The sequence below is a fragment of the Scyliorhinus torazame genome, chromosome 5 (genome assembly GCF_047496885.1).
Source record: "Scyliorhinus torazame isolate Kashiwa2021f chromosome 5, sScyTor2.1, whole genome shotgun sequence".
NCBI lineage: Eukaryota > Metazoa > Chordata > Chondrichthyes > Carcharhiniformes > Scyliorhinidae > Scyliorhinus > Scyliorhinus torazame.
Window position 1 is genome coordinate 137,309,530 of NC_092711.1, and position 21,988 is coordinate 137,331,517.

Sequence of the window (21,988 nt, forward strand, 5' to 3'; positions counted from 1 at the left end):
GGGAAGGATTTATGATTGCCAAGCCAGGACCAAAGTGGACGAAGGGGTGGGGAACGATGGACATTACCGAACTGGTCAAAGTGTGAGGGTGCTGGGATGGGGGTGGTTGGGGGGGATGATGGGCTGTACCAAACCAGATGAATTGTGGCGATGGTGGAATTATAATAATCATTATTAGCGTCACAAGTAGGCTGACATTAACGCTGCAATGAAGTTACTGTGAAAAGCCCCCAGTCGCCACATTCCGGAGCCTGTCCGGGTCACAGAGGGAGAATTCAGAATGTCCAATTCACCCAACAGCACGTCTTTCGGGACTTGTGGGAGGAAACCGGAGCACCCGGAGGAAACCCACGCAGACACGGGGAGAACGTGCAGACTCCGCACAGACAGTGACCCAAGCCGGGAATCGGACCCGGGACCCTGGCGCTGTGAAGCAGCAGTGCTAACCACTGTGCTACTGTGCCTGATGGGCAGTACATTGTGGTTTGAGGTGTAGGGGACGGGAATGAGCTGGGTGGACCATACAGCATGTCAGCCGTTGAGTAAGAATCTGTTCTCTTCCCCCCCCCCCCCCTAACCTCAGGAACATGGCCCGGGCGCTGCTGGGCCACGTGTGCATCGTGACCGGTGCCTCCCGGGGCATCGGCAAAGGCATCGCGCTGCAGCTGGGGGAGGCCGGAGCCACTGTCTACATCACCGGACGCAACATGGACACGCTGCAGAAAGCGGCCAAGGAGGTGAAGCGGCAGCTGGGGTGCGATGGAGGCAGGGTGGGGCGCCTGCGGGTGGAGAAGCAGAGCGAGCGCCAGCCATGCGCGGCACGAATGATCTGACCAGTGTGAAGCGTTTCACGGCTAGTGGGAGGCCCTTTAGAAACGGTTGCGATGTGGGAAACGCCACAGCCATTTTGCACACAGCAAGATGCCACAATCAGCTGTGCTGTCATCGTATAATGGGCGCAGCACAGACGGGGGCCCATTGTGTTCAGCCCCGGCTCTGCGTAGGAACCATTTAATAATAATCGCTTATTGCCACAATGGCTTCAATGAAGTTACTGTGAGAAGACTCTAGTCGCCACATTCCGGCGCCTGTTCGGGGAGGCCGGTACGGGAATTGAACCTGCGCTGCTGGTCTTGTGCTAAACCAGCCCCATTTACCCCCACCCCATCTTCTCCCTGATAACAATCCAAGTCCCCTCCTGAAAGCCATGATGAAACTCGCCTCTGCCTGCGCTCTTGGGCAGCGCGTTCCCGATCCTAACCACTCGCTCCGAGGTGGGCGTTGCCGACAGGGTCCCGGCATTTGTTGCCCTTCCCTATTTGCCCCTTTGGACTGAACAGGTCTGCTTGGTCATTTTGGAGGGGGGCGGGGAAGTTAAGAGTCAGTCATATTGTTGTGGGGAAGGGAGAGTTAGAGTACCCAATTATTTTTTTTCCAATTAAAGGGGCAATTTAGTGTGGCCAATCCACCTACCCTGCACATCTTTTGGGTTGCGGGGGTGAGACCCACGCAGACACGGGGAGAATGTGCAAACTCCACACGGACCAGTGACCCAGAGCCGGGATCGAACCCGGGTCCTCGGCGCCGTGAGGCAGCAGGGCTGACCACTGTGCCGCCCCAGATGGATCTTTTTTACGGCAATCCATGATGGCTCTCACGGTCACCATTACTTTGGTGATGCAGCGGCTGACATGCACAAGCTTGACGGCCATTTTGTACTGCAGGAAATGTCACGCAGACAAATGTGGTGGCCATTTTGTAGGGCGACGCATTCCATGGAGACAAATACGGTGGCCATTTTACAATGCCCTATTCCTTTGATAAATGGGGAGGCTGGGCAGAAATGCTACAATTGCTGCTGCTGAACAGCCGTGGCTGCCATTTTATGTACAGTAAGATTCCGCGAAGAAAAGCAGTTTAACGCTGCTGTCAGTAGAGTAGGGGAAGGTACACATAGAAACCATACCCTTCTCCCCCAACAGGGTAGGTGGTGGGGCTCTAGGGGCCTGCAGGGAACGCAATGGTGCCTTCATGTAGATGGACTCGGAGAAGAAGGCATGCCCAGGCTGCAGAGGGCACCCAGGACGCAAATTGCCTCACTTTTCCCTTTGTCCTTTTCTTCACAGGTGGAGGCACGGGGAGGGAGCTGCGTGCCCGTGGTGTGCGACTCCTCCAGCGATGACCAGGTCCGCTCACTCTTCAACCAGGTCAAGCAGGAGCAGGAAGGCCGGCTAGACGTTTTGGTCAACAACGCGTATGCTGGAGTCCGGGTAGGGAGATTGCCACCAGCACGTCGGGGAGAAAATCACTGGGTGGGATGGGGGGGGCAGGATCCCTCCCCCATTAAAACCCTCCCGTTACCCCAGCAAAACATTCCGCCACCTCTGTGGTTATCCGCGGTCTTCGCTAGACTAAATTCATTTTTGTGGCGGGGAGTTGGGTTAGGGCTCCCCTAACGGGGGTGCCATTGAATGGTTTCCTCTGCCCTCTCCCTAAAAAAAAAGATTCCGCCCTCCCTGCGTCAAAACAATCCCCCCTCCCCCATCAAAAGAGTCCCCCTCCCCATCAAAACATTCCCCCCTCCCCATCAAAACATTCCCCCCTCCCCCATCAAAAGAGTCCCCCTCCCCCATCAAAACATTCCCCCTCCCCCATCAAAACACTCCCCCTCCCCCATCAAAACATTCCACCCTCCCCCATCAAAACACTCCCCCACCCCATCAAAACATTCCCGCCACCCCCATCAAAACACTCCCCCTCCCCTATCAAAACATTCCTCCCTCCCCCATCAAAACATTCCCCCTCCCATTCAAAACATTGCCCCTCCCATTCAAAACATTGCCCCTCCCATTCAAAACATTGCCCCTCCCAACAAAACATTCACCCCATCCTATCAAAACATTCCCCCCTCCCCCAACAAAACATTCCCCCCATCCCCATCAAAACATTCCCCCTCCCATTCAAAACATTGCCCCTCCCAACAAAACATTCACCCCACCAAAACATCCCCCCCTCCCCATCAAAACATTCCCGCCTCCCCCATCAAAACATTCCCCCTCCCCCATCAAAACATTCCCCCTCCCATTCAAAACATTGCCCCTCCCAACAAAACATTCACCCCACCCCATCAAAACATCCCCCCCTCCCCCATCAAAACATCCCCCCCCTCCCCCATCAAAACATTCCCGCCTCCCAATCAAAACATTTCCCCTCCCCATCAAAACATTCCCCATCCCCCCATCAAAACACTCATCCTCCACTTCAAAACATTCCCCACTCCCCCATCAAAACATTCCCCATCCCCCAACAAAACATTCTCCCCTCCCCCATCAAAACATTCCCCCTCCCCCAACAAAACATTCCCCCTTCACCATCAAAACATTCCCCCTCCCCAACAAAACATTCCCCCTCCCCAACAAAACATTCCCACCTCCCCCATCAAAACATTCCCCCTCCCATTCAAAACATTGCCCCTCCCAACAAAACATTCCCCCCATCCTATCAAAACATTCCCCCTCCACATCAAAACAACCCCACTCCCCATCAAAACATTCCCCCTCCCCATCAAAGCATTCCCCCCTCCCCATAAAAACATTCCCGCCGCCCCCATAAAAACATCCCCCTCCCCATCAAAACACTCCCCCTCCCCATCAAAACATTCCCCCCTCCCCATCAAAACCCTCCCCCTCCCCATCAAAACATTCCCCCCTCCCCATCAAAACATTCCCCCTCCACATCAAAACATTCCCCACTCCCCCATAAAAACATTCCCCCCCCTCCATCAAAACACTCCCCCTCCCCATCAAAACATCCCCCTCCCCCATCAAAACATTCCCCCTCCCCCATCAAAACATTCCCCCAGCCCCAACAAAACATTCCTGCCTCCCCATCATCAAAATATGCCCCCTCCCCCATCAAAACATTCCCACCTGCCCCATCAAAACATTCCCGCCTCCCCCATCAAAACACTCCCCCTCCCCATCAAAACATTCCCCCCTCCCCCATCAAACATTCCCCCCTCCCCCACCAAAACATTCCCCCTCCCCAACAAAACATTCCCACCTCCCCCATCAAAACATTCCCCCTCCCAACAAAACACCCCCTCATACCATCAAACATTCCCCCTCCCCATCAAAACAATCCCCCTCCCGTTCAAAACATTCCCCTCCCCATCAAAACATTCTCCCCTCCCCATCAAAACAATCCACCCTCCCCATCAAAAGATTCCCCCTCCCCATCAAAACATTCCCCCTCCCATTCAAAACATTGCCCCTCCCAACAAAACATTCACCCCACCCCATCAAAACATCCCCCCCTCCCCCATCAAAACATCCCCCCCTCACTCCCATCAAAACATCCCCCCCTCCCCCATCAAAACATCCCCCCCCTCCCCCATCAAAACATTCCCCGCCTCCCCATCAAAACATTTCCCCTCCCCATCAAAACATTCCCCATCCCCCCATCAAAACACTCATCCTCCACTTCAAAACATTCCCCACTCCCCCATCAAAACATTCCCCCTCCCCCAACAAAACATTCTCCCCTCCCCCATCAAAACATTCCCCCTCCCCCAACAAAACATTCCCCCCTTCACCATCAAAACATTCCCCCTCCCCAACAAAACATTCCCACCTCCCCCATCAAAACATTCCCCCTCCCATTCAAAACATTGCCCCTCCCAACAAATATTCCCCCCCATCCTATCAAAACATTCCCCCTCCACATCAAACAACCCCACTCCCATCAAAACATTCCCCCTCCCCATCAAAGCATTCCCCCCCTCTCCCATAAAAACATTCCCCGCCGCCCCCATAAAAACATCCCCCTCCCCATCAAAACACTCCCCCTCCCCATCAAAACATTCCCCCCTCCCATCAAAACCCTCCCCCTCCCATCAAAACATTCCCCCCTCCCCAGCAAAACATTCCCCCTCCACATCAAAACATTCCCCACTCCCCATAAAAACATTCCCCCCCTCACCCATCAAAACATTCCCCCCTCCATCAAAACACTCCCCTCCCCATCAAAACATTCCCCCTCCCCATCAAAACATTCCCCCTCCCCATCAAAACATTCCCCAGCCCCAACAAAACATTCCTGCCTCCCCCATCAAAATATGCCCCCTCCACCATCAAAACATTCCACCTGCCCATCAAAACATTCCCGCCTCCCCCATCAAAACACTCCCCCTCCCCATCAAAAACATTCCCCCCCTCCCCCATCAAAACATTCCCCCCTCCCCCACCAAAACATTCCCCCTCCCCAACAAAACATTCCCACCTCCCCCATCAAAACATTCCCCCTCCAACAAAACACCCCCTCATACCATCAAAACATTCCCCCTCCCCATCAAACAATCCCCCTCCCGTTCAAAACATTCCCCCTCCCCATCAAAACATTCTCCCCTCCCCATCAAAACAATCCCCCTCCCCATCAAAAGATTCCCCCCTCCCCATCAAAACATTCCCCCTCCCCATCAAAACATGCCCCTCCCCCATCAAAACATCCCCCTCCCCCATCAAAACATTCCCCCCTCACCATCAAAACATCCCCCCCCAGCAAAACATTCCCCCCTCCCCCATCAAAACATCCCCCCCATCAAAACATCCCCTCCCCCATCAAAACATTCCCCCTCCCCATCAAAACATTCCCCCTCCCCCATCAAAACATTCCCCCCTCCAATAAAACATTCCCCCTCCCAACAAAACATTCCCCCTCCCCAGCAAAACATTCCCATTCCCAACAAAACATTCCTCCCTCCCCTGTCAAAACATTCTCCCCCATCAAGACATTACCCCTCCCCATCAAAACACTCCCCCTCCCCATCAAAACATTCCCCCTCCCCACCAAAACATTCCCCCCTCCACCCATCAAAACATTCCCCCTTCCCATCAAAACATTCCCCCCGCCCCAACAAAACATTCGCCCCTCCCCCATCAAAACATTCCCCCTCCCCCATCAAAACATTCCCCCTCCCCATCAAAACACTCCCCCTCCCAACAAAACATTCCCCCTCCCCATCAAAACATTCCCACTCCCAACAAAACATTCCTCCCTCCCCTATCAAAACATTCTCCCCCATCAAGACATTACCCCTCCCCATCAAAACATTCCCCCCCATCAAGGCATTACCCCTCCCCATCAAAACATTCCCCCCTCCCCATCAAAACATTCCCCCCTCCCCATCAAAACACTCCCCCTTCCCCATCAAAACATTCCCCCTCCCCATCAAAACATTCCCCCAGCCCCAACAAAACATTCCTGCCTCCCCCATCAAAATATGCCCCCTCCCCCATCAAAACATTCCCACCTGCCCATCAAAACATTCCCACCTGCCCCATCAAAACATTCCCGCCTCCCCATCAAAACACTCCCCCTCCCCATCAAAACATTCCCCCCTCCCCCATCAAAACATTCCCCCCTCCCCCATCAAAACATTCCCCCTCCCCAACAAAACATTCCCACCTCCCCCATCAAAACATTCCCCCTCCCAACAAAACACCCCCTCATCCCATCAAAACATTCCCCCTCCCCATCAAAACAATCCCCCTCCCGTTCAAAACATTCCCCCTCCCCATCAAAACATTCTCCCCTCCCCATCAAAACAATCCCCCTCCCCATCAAAACATTCCCCCTCCCCATCAAAACATGCCCCCCTCCCCCATCAAAACATCCCCCTCCCCCATCAAAACATTCCCCCCTCACCATCAAAACATCCCCCCCTCCCCCATCAAAACATCCCCCCTCCCCATCAAAACAATCCCCCTCCCCATCAAAACATTCCCCCTCCCCATCAAAACATTCCCCCTCCCCATCAAAACATTCCCCCTCCCCATCAAAACATTCCCCCTCCCCCATCAAAACATTCCCCCCTCCCAATAAAACATTCCCCCTCCCAACAAAACATTCCCCCTCCCCAGCAAAACATTCCCATTCCCAACAAAACATTCCTCCCTCCCCTATCAAAACATTCTCCCCCATCAAGACATTACCCCTCCCCATCAAAACACTCCCCCTCCCCATCAAAACATTCCCCCTCCCCACCAAAACATTCCCCCCTCCACCCATCAAAACATTCCCCCTTCCCATCAAAACATTCCCCCCGCCCCAACAAAACATTCGCCCCTCCCCCATCAAAACATCCCCCTCCCCCATCAAAACATTCCACCTCCCCATCAAAACATTCCCCCTCCCCCGTCAAAACATCCCCCCTCCCGATCAAAACATTCCCCCTCCACCCATCAAAACATTCCCCCTTCCCATCAAAACATTCCCTCCGCCCCAACAAAACATTCCCCCTTCCCCCATCAAAACATCCCCCTCCCCATCAAAACATTCCACCTCCCCATCAAAACATTCCCCCTCCCCATCAAAACATTCCCCCTCCCCCATCAAAACACTCCCCCTCCCAACAAAACATTCCCCCTCCCCATCAAAACATTCCCACTCCCAACAAAACATCCTCCCTCCCTATCAAAACATTCTCCCCCATCAAGACATTACCCCTCCCCCATCAAAACATTCCCCCCCATCAAGGCATTACCCCTCCCCCATCAAAACATTCCCCCCTCCCCATCAAAACATTCCCCCCTCCCCATCAAAACACTCCCCCTCCCCCATCAAAACATTCCCCCTCCCCATCAAAACATTCCCCCTCCCCTATCAAAACATTTCCCCTCCCCATCAAAACATTTCCCCTCCCCATCAAAACATTCCCCCCTCCTCATCAAAACATTCCCCACCCCCCCATCGAAACACTTCCCCTCCCCCATCAAAACATTCCCACTCCCAACAAAACATTCCTGCCTCCCCCATCAAAATATGCCCCCTCCCCCATCAAAACATTCCCACCTGCCCCATCAAAACATTCCCGCCTCCCCCATCAAAACACTCCCCCTCCCCATCAAAACATTCCCCCCTCCCCCATCAAAACATTCCCCCCTCCCCCATCAAAACATTCCCCCTCCCCAACAAAACATTCCCACCTCCCCCATCAAAACATTCCCCCTCCCAACAAAACACCCCCTCATCCCATCAAAACATTCCCCCTCCCCATCAAAACAATCCCCCTCCCGTTCAAAACATTCCCCCTCCCCATCAAAACATTCTCCCCTCCCCATCAAAACAATCCCCCTCCCCATCAAAAGATTCCCCCCTCCCCATCAAAACATTCCCCCTCCCCATCAAAACATGCCCCCCTCCCCCATCAAAACATCCCCCTCCCCATCAAAACATTCCCCCCTCACCATCAAAACATCCCCCCCAGCAAAACATTCCCCCCTCCCCCATCAAAACATCCCCCCCCATCAAAACATTCCCCCTCCCCCATCAAAACATTCCCCCTCCCCATCAAAACATTCCCCCTCCCCCATCAAAACATTCCCCCCTCCCAATAAAACATTCCCCCTCCCAACAAAACATTCCCCCTCCCCAGCAAAACATTCCCATTCCCAACAAAACATTCCTCCCTCCCCTATCAAAACATTCTCCCCCATCAAGACATTACCCCTCCCCATCAAAACACTCCCCCTCCCCATCAAAACATTCCCCCTCCCCACCAAAACATTCCCCCCTCCACCCATCAAAACATTCCTCCTTCCCATCAAAACATTCCCCCCGCCCCAACAAAACATTCGCCCCTCCCCATCAAAACATCCCCCTCCCCCATCAAAACATTCCACCTCCCCATCAAAACATTCCCCCTCCCCCGTCAAAACATCCCCCCTCCCCATCAAAACATTCCCCCCTCCACCCATCAAAACATTCCCCCTTCCCATCAAAACATTCCCTCCGCCCCAACAAAACATTCCCCCCTCCCCCATCAAAACATCCCCCTCCCCCATCAAAACATTCCACCTCCCCATCAAAACATTCCCCCTCCCCCATCAAAACATTCCCCCTCCCCCATCAAAACACTCCCCCTCCCAACAAAACATTCCCCCTCCCCATCAAAACATTCCCACTCCCAACATAACATTCCTCCCTCCCCTATCAAAACATTCTCCCCCATCAAGACATTACCCCTCTCCATCAAAACATTCCCCCCCATCAAGGCATTACCCCTCCCCCATCAAAACATTCCCCCCTCCCCATCAAAACATTCCCCCCTCCCCATCAAAACACTCCCCCTCCCCATCAAAACATCCCCCCTCCCCATCAAAACATTCCCCCTCCCCTATCAAAACATTTCCCCTCCCCATCAAAACATTTCCCCTCCCCATCAAAACATTCCCCCCTCCTCATCAAAACATTCCCCACCCCCCCATCAAAACACTTCCCCTCCCCCAACAAAACATTCCCCCTCCCCATCAAAACATTCCCACTCCCAACAAAACATTCCTCCCTCCCCCATCAAAACATTCCCCCCATCAAGACATTACCCCGCCCCCATCAAAACATTCCCCCTCCCCCATCAAAACATTCCCCCTCCCCATCAAGACATTCCCCCTGCCCATCAAAACATTCCCCCTCCCCTATCAAAACATTTCCCCTCCCCCATCAAAGCATTCCCCCCATCTCATCAAAACATTCCCCCTCCCCATCAAAACATTCCCCCTCCACCCATCACAACATTTCCCCCTCCACCCATCAAAACATTCCCCCTTCCCATCAAAACATTCCCCCCGCCCCAACAAAACATTCCCCCCTCCCCCATCAAAACATTCCCCCTCCCCATCAAAACATTTCCCCTCCCCATCAAAACATTCCCCCTCCCCCATCAAAACATTCCCCCTCCCCATCAAAACATTCCCCCCTCCCCATCAAATCATTCCCCCGCCCCATCAAAACATTCCCCCGCCCCCATCAAAACATTCCCCCTCCCCCATCAAAACATTCCCACCTGCCCCATCAAAACATTCCCGCCTCCCCCATCAAAACACTCCCCCTCCCCATCAAAACATTCCCCCCTCCCCCATCAAAACATTCCCCCCTCCCCCACCAAAACATTCCCCCTCCCCAACAAAACATTCCCACCTCCCCCATCAAAACATTCCCCCTCCCAACAAAACACCCCCTCATACCATCAAAACATTCCCCCTCCCCATCAAAACAATCCCCCTCCCGTTCAAAACATTCCCCCTCCCCATCAAAACATTCTCCCCTCCCCATCAAAACAATCCCCCTCCCCATCAAAAGATTCCCCCCTCCCCATCAAAACATTCCCCCTCCCCATCAAAACATGCCCCCTCCCCCATCAAAACATCCCCCTCCCCCATCAAAACATTCCCCCCTCACCATCAAAACATCCCCCCCCAGCAAAACATTCCCCCCTCCCCCATCAAAACATCCCCCCCCATCAAAACATTCCCCCTCCCCCATCAAAACATTCCCCCTCCCCATCAAAACATTCCCCCTCCCCCATCAAAACATTCCCCCCCTCCCAATAAAACATTCCCCCTCCCAACAAAACATTCCCCCTCCCCAGCAAAACATTCCCATTCCCAACAAAACATTCCTCCCTCCCCTGTCAAAACATTCTCCCCCATCAAGACATTACCCCTCCCCATCAAAACACTCCCCCTCCCCATCAAAACATTCCCCCTCCCCACCAAAACATTCCCCCCTCCACCCATCAAAACATTCCCCCCTCCATCAAAACACTCCCCCTCCCCATCAAAACATTCCCCCTCCCCCATCAAAACATTCCCCCTCCCCATCAAAACATTCCCCCAGCCCCAACAAAACATTCCTGCCTCCCCCATCAAAATATGCCCCCTCCCCCATCAAAACATTCCCACCTGCCCCATCAAAACATTCCCGCCTCCCCCATCAAAACACTCCCCCTCCCCATCAAAACATTCCCCCCTCCCCCATCAAAACATTCCCCCCTCCCCCACCAAAACATTCCCCCTCCCCAACAAAACATTCCCACCTCCCCCATCAAAACATTCCCCCTCCCAACAAAACACCCCCTCATACCATCAAAACATTCCCCCTCCCCATCAAAACAATCCCCCTCCCGTTCAAAACATTCCCCCTCCCCATCAAAACATTCTCCCCTCCCCATCAAAACAATCCCCCTCCCCATCAAAAGATTCCCCCCTCCCCATCAAAACATTCCCCCTCCCCATCAAAACATGCCCCCTCCCCCATCAAAACATCCCCCTCCCCCATCAAAACATTCCCCCCTCACCATCAAAACATCCCCCCCCAGCAAAACATTCCCCCCTCCCCCATCAAAACATCCCCCCCCATCAAAACATTCCCCCTCCCCCATCAAAACATTCCCCCTCCCCATCAAAACATTCCCCCTCCCCCATCAAAACATTCCCCCCTCCCAATAAAACATTCCCCCTCCCAACAAAACATTCCCCCTCCCCAGCAAAACATTCCCATTCCCAACAAAACATTCCTCCCTCCCCTGTCAAAACATTCTCCCCCATCAAGACATTACCCCTCCCCATCAAAACACTCCCCCTCCCCATCAAAACATTCCCCCTCCCCACCAAAACATTCCCCCCTCCACCCATCAAAACATTCCCCCTTCCCATCAAAACATTCCCCCCGCCCCAACAAAACATTCGCCCCTCCCCCATCAAAACATTCCCCCTCCCCCATCAAAACATTCCCCCTCCCCATCAAAACACTCCCCCTCCCAACAAAACATTCCCCCTCCCCATCAAAACATTCCCACTCCCAACAAAACATTCCTCCCTCCCCTATCAAAACATTCTCCCCCATCAAGACATTACCCCTCCCCATCAAAACATTCCCCCCCATCAAGGCATTACCCCTCCCCATCAAAACATTCCCCCCTCCCCATCAAAACATTCCCCCCTCCCCATCAAAACACTCCCCCTTCCCCATCAAAACATTCCCCCTCCCCATCAAAACATTCCCCCAGCCCCAACAAAACATTCCTGCCTCCCCCATCAAAATATGCCCCCTCCCCCATCAAAACATTCCCACCTGCCCCATCAAAACATTCCCGCCTCCCCCATCAAAACACTCCCCCTCCCCATCAAAACATTCCCCCCTCCCCCATCAAAACATTCCCCCCTCCCCCATCAAAACATTCCCCCTCCCCAACAAAACATTCCCACCTCCCCCATCAAAACATTCCCCCTCCCAACAAAACACCCCCTCATCCCATCAAAACATTCCCCCTCCCCATCAAAACAATCCCCCTCCCGTTCAAAACATTCCCCCTCCCCATCAAAACATTCTCCCCTCCCCATCAAAACAATCCCCCTCCCCATCAAAACATTCCCCCTCCCCATCAAAACATGCCCCCCTCCCCCATCAAAACATCCCCCTCCCCCATCAAAACATTCCCCCCTCACCATCAAAACATCCCCCCCTCCCCCATCAAAACATCCCCCCTCCCCATCAAAACAATCCCCCTCCCCATCAAAACATTCCCCCTCCCCATCAAAACATTCCCCCTCCCCATCAAAACATTCCCCCTCCCCATCAAAACATTCCCCCTCCCCCATCAAAACATTCCCCCCTCCCAATAAAACATTCCCCCTCCCAACAAAACATTCCCCCTCCCCAGCAAAACATTCCCATTCCCAACAAAACATTCCTCCCTCCCCTATCAAAACATTCTCCCCCCATCAAGACATTACCCCTCCCCATCAAAACACTCCCCCTCCCCATCAAAACATTCCCCCTCCCCACCAAAACATTCCCCCCTCCACCCATCAAAACATTCCCCCTTCCCATCAAAACATTCCCCCCGCCCCAACAAAACATTCGCCCCTCCCCCATCAAAACATCCCCCTCCCCCATCAAAACATTCCACCTCCCCATCAAAACATTCCCCCTCCCCCGTCAAAACATCCCCCCTCCCGATCAAAACATTCCCCCCTCCACCCATCAAAACATTCCCCCTTCCCATCAAAACATTCCCTCCGCCCCAACAAAACATTCCCCCTTCCCCCATCAAAACATCCCCCTCCCCATCAAAACATTCCACCTCCCCATCAAAACATTCCCCCTCCCCATCAAAACATTCCCCCTCCCCCATCAAAACACTCCCCCTCCCAACAAAACATTCCCCCTCCCCATCAAAACATTCCCACTCCCAACAAAACATTCCTCCCTCCCCTATCAAAACATTCTCCCCCATCAAGACATTACCCCTCCCCCATCAAAACATTCCCCCCCATCAAGGCATTACCCCTCCCCCATCAAAACATTCCCCCCTCCCCATCAAAACATTCCCCCTCCCCATCAAAACACTCCCCCTCCCCATCAAAACATTCCCCTCCCCTATCAAAACATTTCCCCTCCCCCATCAAAACATTCCCCCCTCCTCATCAAAACATTCCCCACTCCCCCATCAAAACATTCCCCCTCCCCATCAAAACATTCCCACTCCCAACAAAACATTCCTCCCTCCCCCATCAAAACATTCCCCCCATGAAGACATTACCCCGCCCCATCAAAACATTCCCCCTCCCCATCAAAACATTCCCCCTCCCCTATCAAACATTTCCCCTCCCCCATCAAAACATTCCCCCCTCCTCATCAAAACATTCCCCACTCTCCCATCAAAACACTCCCCCTCCCCATCAAAACATTCCCCCTCCCCATCAAAACATTCCCCACACCCCCATCAAAACATCCCCCCTCCCCATCAAAACATTCCCCCTCCACCCATCAAAACATTCCCCCCTCCACCCATCAAAACATTCCCCCTTCCCATCAAAACATTCCCCCCGCCCCAACAAAACATTCCCCCCTCCCCCATCAAAACATTCCCCCTCCCCATCAAAACATTCCCCCTCCCCCATCAAAACATTCCCCCTCCCATCAAAACATTCCCCCCTCCCCATCAAATCATTCCCCGCCCATCAAAACATTCCCCCTCCCCCATCAAAACATTCCCCTCCCCTATCAAAACACTCCCCCTCCCCCATCAAAACATTCCCCCCCTCCCCATCAAAACAATCCCACTCCCCTCCCCATCAAAACATTCCCCCCTCCCCCATCAAAACAAACAAAGAACAAAGAAATGTACAGCACAGGAACAGGCCCTTCGGCCCTCCAAGCCCGTGCCGACCATGCTGCCCGACTAAACTACAATCTTCTACACTTCCTGGGTCCGTATCCTCTATTCCCATCCTATTCATGTATTTGTCAAGATGCCCTTAAATGTCACTATCGTCCCTGCTTCCACCACCTCCTCCGGTAGCGAGTTCCAGGCACCCACTACCCTCTGCGTAAAAAACTTGCCTCGTACATCTACTCTAAACCTTGCCCCTCTCACCTTAAACCTATGCCCCCTAGTAATTGACCCCTCTACCCTGGGGAAAAGCCTCTGACTATCCACTCTGTCTATGCCCCTCATAATTTTGTATACCTCTATCAGGTCGCCCCTCAACCTCCGTCGTTCCAGTGAGAACAAACCGAGTTTATTCAACCGCTCCTCATAGCTAATGCCCTCCATACCAGGCAACATTCTGGTAAATCTCTTCTGCATCCTCTCTAAAGCCTCCACATCCTTCTGGTAGTGTGGCGACCAGAATTGAACACTATACTCCAAGTGTGGCCTAACTAAGGTTCTATACAGCTGCAACATGACTTGCCAATTCTTATACTCAATGCCCCGGCCAATGAAGGCAAGCATGCCGTATGCCTTCTTGACTACCTTCTCCACCTGTGTTGCCCCTTTCAATGACCTGTGGACCTGTACTCCTAGATCTCTTTGACTTTCAATACTCTTGAGGGTTCTACCATTCACTGTATATTCCCTACCTGCATTAGACCTTCCAAAATGCATTACCTCACATTTGTCCGGATTAAACTCCATCTGCCATCTCTCCGCCCAAGTCTCCAAACAATCTAAATCCTGCTGTATCCTCTGACAGTCCTCATCGCTATCCGCAATTCCACCAACCTTTGTGTCGTCTGCAAACTTACTAATCAGACCAGTTACATTTTCCTCCAAATCATTTATATATACTACAAAGGGCAAAGGTCCCAGCACTGATCCCTGTGGAACACCACTGGTCACAGCCCTCCAATTAGAAAAGCATCCTTCCATTGCTACTCTCTGCCTTCTATGACCTAGCTAGTTCTGTATCCACCTTGCCAGCTCACCCCTGATCCCGTGTGACTTCACCTTTTGTACTAGTCTACCATGAGGGACCTTGTCAAAGGCCTTACTGAAGTCTATATAGACAACATCCACTGCCCTACCTGCATCAATCATCTTAGTGACCTCCTCGAAAAACTCTATCAAGTTAGTGAGACACGACCTCCCTTCACAAAACCATGCTGCCTCTCACTAATACGTCCATTTGCTTCCAAATGGGAATAGATCCTGTCTCGAAGAATTCTCTCCAGTAATTTCCCTACCACTGAAGTAAGGCTCACCGGCCTGTAGTTCCCGGGATTATCCTTGCTACCCTTCTTAAACAGAGGAACAACATTGGCTATTCTCCAGTCCTCCGGGACACCCCCTGAAGACAGTGAGGATCCAAAGATTTCTGTCAAGGCCTCAGCAATTTCCTCTCCAGCCTCCTTCAGTATTCTGGGGTAGATCCCATCAGGCCCTGGGGACGTATCTACCTTAATATTTTTTAAGACACCCAACACCTCGTCTTTTTGGATCACAATGTGACCCAGGCTATCTACACACCCTTCCCCATCAAAACATTCCCCCTCCCCCATCAAAACATTCCGCCCTCCCCATCAAAACATTCCCCCTCCCCCATCAAAACATTCCCCCTCCCTATCAAAACATTCCCCTCCCCATCAAAACATTCCCCTCCCCATCAAAACATTCCCCTCCCCATCAAGACATTCCCCCTCCCCATCAAAACATTCCCCCTCCCCTATTCAAAACATTTCCCCTCCCCCATCAAAACATTCCCCCTCCCCATCAAAACATTCCCCACTCTCCCATCAAAACACTCCCCTCCCCATCAAAACATTCCCCACACCCCCATCAAAACATCCCCCCTCCCCATCAAAACATTCCCCCTCCACCCATCAAAACATTCCCCCTCCCCCATCAAAACATTCCCCCGTATCCTTGCCGTGGGGCTCACTGTGAATTGCAGTCCCCCTCACTCCAGTTTGGGGCGAAGACCAAACTGACCCTGGAGCTGAATGTTTTAATTGATAAGGGCCCTTCATCTGTACGACCCGCGTTGTGAAGGTCCAGGGAGGAACTAATAGGTGCGATTAAGGATTCACTGGGGTAACAGAACAAGAAAGAGGGGGGGGGGATGAATGGATAGAATCCAGAGTGAGTGGAATGGACCTTCAAATGTAGCCTGTCCCATTCAGGGGGTTGGCGGACACTGGAGGTGGGCCGGGCGTCAGTCCTGCGGAGCGCTCCCGTCGTTTAAACCTCTCTTTTGCTCCCCAGGCAATATTTGATAGCCAGGGGAAGAAATTCTGGGAGACTCCGCCATTGCTGTGGGATGATATCAATAACGTTGGCCTGCGGTGAGTATAGTGTATAATGGATGGGATCCAGCTGCCCCCCCCCCAACCCCATTTTAACAGCCTTCCCGACGCTAAGCTTTCAAATTGAAGTGCCCAGATCTGGTTAGGGAGCCTAGCGGTGGCAAGCACTCATGTCCCTGCCGCTTTGACTTTCATCCCATCACCCTCCCCTCCCCCAATGTGACCTACCTCGAGTTGTACAGCACAGCAAGAGGCCCTTCAGCCCATCGTGTCTGTGCCGACCATCGAGCACCTATCCTAATCCCATTCTCCAGCACTTGGTCCATAGCCCTTGTACGCTGTGGCGTTTCAAGTGCTCATTTAAACGTTTCTTAAATGTCGAGAGGATTCCCGCCTCCACCACCCTTTCAGGCAGCGAGTTCCAGATTCCCACCACCCTCTGGGTGAAAAGGCTTTTCCTCAAATCCCTCTAAACCTGCTGCCCTTACCATACAATCGATGCATTCCTGGTTATTAACCCCCTCTACTATGGGAAAAGTTCTTTCCTATCCATCCTATCTATGCCACTCGTAATTTTATACACCTCAATCAGGTCCGTGTCCCCCCCCCCCCCCAAGAACCAAGCCAGGAATCGAACCTGGGACCCTGGAGCTGTGAAGCAATTGTGCTAACCACTATGCTACCGTGCTGACCCCCATGGATTTTTTTTTGAAGATATAAATTTAGAGTACCCAATTATTTTTTCCAATTAAGGGGCGATTTAGCGTGTCCGATCCACCTACCCTGCACATCTTTGGCTGTGGGGGTGAGGCCCGCGCAGGCACGGGGAGAATGGGCAAACTCCATAGTCACAGTGACCTAGAACGGGGATCGAACTTGGGACCTCGGCGCCGTGAGACTGCAGTGCTAACCCACTGCGCCACCGTGCTGCTCAACCCCGTGGATTTTAATCGCACTACCATTGGCGCCCGTTCCTTCAGCTGCCTGGGTCCCAAAGCCCCTGAACCTCTCTGCCTCTCTCTACCTCGCTTTCCAGAATGGCTCAAGAGGCCGTAACTTCCACTTTTGTCTTAGAAAACATGGAGGAACAGAGTAACATGACCGCTAATTAGTTTTAACAACAAGAAAGAATACATTTATTAAACATGAACAAGTTTTTTTGTTTTGTTTTAATAAATTTAGAGTACCCAATTCATTGTTTCCAATTAAGGAGCAATTTAGCGTGGCCAATCCACCCACCCTGCACATCTTTGGGTTGTGGGGGTGAGACCCACGCAGACACGGGGAGAATGTGCAAACTCCACACGGACAGTGACCCAGAGCCAGGATCGAACCTGGGACCGTGGCACCGTGAGGCAGCAGGGCTAACCACTGCGCCACCGTGCTGCCCTAACCATATCTTATTTCTAATGTTAAATATTCTAATATTTAACAATGCAAATCCCATAAAACTACCTTGGTTTTCAGGGCATTGCTGCCTCACGGTGCCGAGGTCCCAGGTTCGATCCATGCCCCGGGTCGCTGTCCGTGTGGAGTTTCCACATTCTCCCCGTGTCTGCGTGGGTTTTGCCCCCACAACCCAAAGATGTGCAGGGTAGGTGGATCGGCCACGGTAAATCGCCCCTTAATTGGAAAAAAGAATATTTGGGCAGTTTAATTTAAATTTTTTTTTAACTACCTTTGTTTTCCTGACTGCATTCCCTCCCACGTTATCTTGTGTGCTTTCACAGAAGAGGGGCAGTGTGCAGATGAGACATGGGTGGAGGATGGTGGTGGGGGAATCCCTGCCTTTTGGGTGGGGAAACACCAGAGGTAATGGGACCACGAAGAGAACCCATTGCAAATGATTCTCCGGCTACGATTGTATAAGGACGGAAGCAGGCGTGAGCACTCCACCCTGCTGGGCAGCAACGGAGAGACATTGGGGCGGGGGGGGGGGGGGGGGGAGCGGTGTGGTCAGCCGTGTCAAAGGCATCCGGCCTGCCCTTGTATCCATGCACGGTTTCCCCATGCAAAGTGCCCATGCCAACTTCACAAGCTGTAATGACATCCTCCTTTCCAATGACTAGAGCACTTAACCCAGGGACTGAGGGGGAACAGGCACTGACCTTTCACCTTCTCGACCCCAGGGTGAAATCCAGTCCCAACTGGTGTTTCTCTCTCTCTCTCTCTCTCTCTCTCTCTTCCCCCCCCCCCCCCCCCCTCCCCCTACCACCACCAAGATAACAGAGGAGATGGGAGATTGGGGATGTCATGAGGATTGTTGGATGGAGGGGTGTGGGTAGGGGAAGACTGTTGGTGGTCATAGAGTGTTGCAAAACACCTTGCTTTGTCCTGCAGGGGCCACTATATCTGCTCAGTATATGCGGCACAGATAATGGTCGAAGCAAAGCGGGGACTGATCGTCATCATCTCTTCAATAGGTGGCCTGCGCTACGTCTTCACGTGGCTTACGGAGTTGCAAGGCAGCGGTGAGTTGCATGCAGGGCAGTGTGGGTAAACGGGCCAAAGGTCAAACATTGTTTACTCACTTTGAGTCTCCATTTATCAGTCTCTCTGTCACGCTCCGTCTGCCTCTGATTCTCTCTCCCACACTGTCTCTATCTGTCTGCCTCTCTCTCTCACACTCTCTGATTCTCTGCTTCACACACTCTCTATCTGTCTGTCTCTCCCTCACTCATTCTATCTGTCTCTCTGATTCTCTCCCTCGTATTCTCTATCTGTCTCTCATACTGTCTCTGTCCATCTCTCTATCTATCCGTCTCTCTTTCACACTGTCTGTGTGTCTCGCTAATTCTCTGTCTCTAATACTGTCTATCTGTATGTTTCTTTCACACACTCTGAGCGTCATTATCCGACCCCCCGCCGGTTCGGAGAATCGGCGGGGGCTGGTGTGAATCTCACCCCCGCCGGTTGCCGAAGTCTCCGGCACCGGATATTAGGCGGGAATCGGGCCGCGCCGGTTGGCGGGCCCCCCCGCTGGATTCTCCGGCCCGGATGGGCCGAAGTCCCGCCGATAAATTGCCTGTCCCGCCGGCGTGGATTAAACCGCCTTTTGAACGGCGGGACAAGGCGGCGTGGGCGGGCTCCGGGTCCTGGGGGGGGCGCGGGGCAATCTGGCCCCGGGGGGTGCCCCCACGGTGGCCTGGCCCGCGATCGGGGCCCACCGATCCGCGGGCAGGCCTGTGCTGTGGGGGCACTCTTTCCCCTTCCACCTCCGCCACGGTCTCCACCATGGCGGAGGCGTAAGAGACTCCCTCCACTGTGCATGCGCGGGAATGCCGTCAGCGGCCGCTAACGCTCCCGCGCATTGCGCCGCCCGGGGATGTCATTTCCGCGCCAGCTGGCGGGGCAACAAAGGCAGTTTCCGCCAGCTGGCGGGGCGGAAATTCCTCCGGCGTCGGCCTAGCCCCTCAATGTTGGGGCTCGGCCCCCAAAGATGCGGAGTATTCCGCACCTTTGGGGCAGCCGATGCCCGTCTGATTGGCACCGTTTTGGGCACCCGTCGGCGGACATCGCGCCGTTTCGGGAGAATTTCGCCCACTGTCTCCCTTTGATTCTCTCCCTCATACTTTCTCCATCTATATTTCTCTCTGTCTGTCTGTTTCTCCTTCACACACTCTCTCTCTCTCTCACACTCCGTCTCTCTCTCTCTCTCACACCCTGGGCCAGATTCTCCGTTCCTGAGACTAAGTGTTGACGCCGGCGCAGGTTTCGTGGAGCTCCATGAAAACAAAACTGGTGCCGCACGTGGACCGATTCCGCTACCGTTGAGGGGCCAGGACTGGCGCCACCTGGAACACAATCCATTCCAGTGAGAAGCGGTGCCGGATTTGCCGGTTTCGCGATTGACACAGAGGAGGCTGACAAGCTGCAGCTACATATACACACTGCACTCCTCGCGCGCACCATCCCAGCCAACAAGATGGCAGCGAGGAGAGCAGCACCACCAATTACGGGATGCCGAGCTGGAGACCCGCCTCGAGGCTGTGGAGGAGAGGCGCGTGACCCTTTACCCCCTGCCCCGAAGAAGCATCCGAACCGGCGCCGTTCGCCGTGCCGGTGCCAGGGGCGGTCAGCGCCATGGGCAACACCATCCGGACCCGGCCTGCAGTAAGGGGCAATTTATCGTGGCCAATCCACCCACCCTGCACATCTTTGGGTTGTGGGGGCGAAACCCACGCAGACACGGGGAGAATGTGCAAACTCCACACGGACAGTGACCAGAGCTGGGATCGAACCTGGGACCTCGGCGCCGTGAGGCAGCAGGGCTAACCCACTGCGCCACCGGTGCTGCCCCCTGCACCACATGATGGCCCTCCGCCCGGCCACTGAAGCTACCAGTTAGCCAGCCCTGGGCTGAATGTGTCGGATTGTCTAAACACTCTCGTTTTCAGACCCGATCCACACACGCCCCCGCCCGCCCCCGGGGGCCGAGCAGCGACGAGGTCAGCAGCTCAGTCACCAGCCCTCGACCTGGGATTCAGGACACCCCAGAGCTCGGGTCAGAGGACGACATGTAATTCTCGTCACCCTCCGTCATCCCAGAGACACTCGCCTCGGTTGGGCACTTTAGTGAGGAGGCTCCTGGGACATTGTCCGTGCGCACCATGCGGCTGAGCTGGTACAGCAGGTGGAGGTAGGAGCACCCGTGGGCAGGCCGACCCCAGGGACTAGCTGCCGTCCAGGTGGGCTTCTGGAACGGACAGTCCCATCGATAGTGAGATGCAGCCGCGGAGCCAGGGACGACATGAGGGTTGTCGGCGAGCATCCTGCACCTGCAGGCGCAGTTGGAGGAGTCCAACCGCGTGCAGGAGTTGGTGCCGACCGTGTGTGCCACCCAGGCCAAGGTGGAGGCATTTGGGGCGACGGTTTTGGCTGTGGATCAGCATGTCCAAGGCCTGGGTTCTGTGCAGGCGGGGGCCGAGGCCCAGGCCGGGGCCTGCCCTCTCACAGACACCCATGTCCCAGAGCCACCTGGAAGTCGCAGCGGCGCTCCCCAGCCCGGCCCAGTCATAACAGGCCACGCCTGGGAACGTCTGCGGCATTGCCCAGGTGCTGGCCGACGTGGCACCCGTCCCCGGTGTGCCTGGAGGTGATCAGAGCGTTCCCTGGCGCACACATCATGCTGCCTCCCATGCCTGCCCGGGCCCCATGTCCTGCCCATCCTTGCCCTCCCCGGCAACCTCTCCATCGGCGGAGGCCTGGCTTTCCTTCTTCCCTTTCCTCCTCCCCCGCACTGCCTTTCTGCTGCGCAAAGTTGAGGACGCAGCAGGCCAGCACGATGCCGACGACCCCCGACATCATATTGGAGGGGCCCCCCCCAGAGCGGTCCAGCACCTGATCGCACCCTCCGGATGCCGAAGCACCGCTGGTCGCTGCACGGGCATTGTTGTAGCGTGTTGGTCTGTGGCCTCCGGCTAGGTGTCATCAGCAGTCAATAACGTCTGCCACCCAGGAGCCAACCCCCCCCCAGCTGGGGCGGGCGTCTCGTACAGGTCAGGAATTGTCGAGTGTGCCAGGATGAAGGTGTTGTGCAGATTACCCGGGTGAATGATGTGCATCTGATGGTCACGTATCAGCTGCACATTCATCGAGTAGACCCCTTTCGGTTTGTGTA

The 21,988-nt window shown here is 54.1% G+C and overlaps 1 protein-coding gene across 1 annotated transcript in view; it reads left to right on the forward strand.

Moving 5' to 3' along the window:
• The first annotated feature begins 583 nt into the window (after positions 1-583).
• The window catches only part of dhrs1 (dehydrogenase/reductase (SDR family) member 1), a 31,500-nt gene continuing 10,095 nt past the window's right edge, over positions 584-21,988 (forward strand). Inside the window, 5 exon segments of the mRNA XM_072501365.1 lie at positions 584-737; positions 2,127-2,270; positions 16,328-16,407; positions 18,709-18,839; positions 20,766-20,872. Of these exon segments, the coding sequence (XP_072357466.1) occupies positions 588-737; positions 2,127-2,270; positions 16,328-16,407; positions 18,709-18,839; positions 20,766-20,872 (612 nt within the window). The 5' untranslated portion in view covers positions 584-587.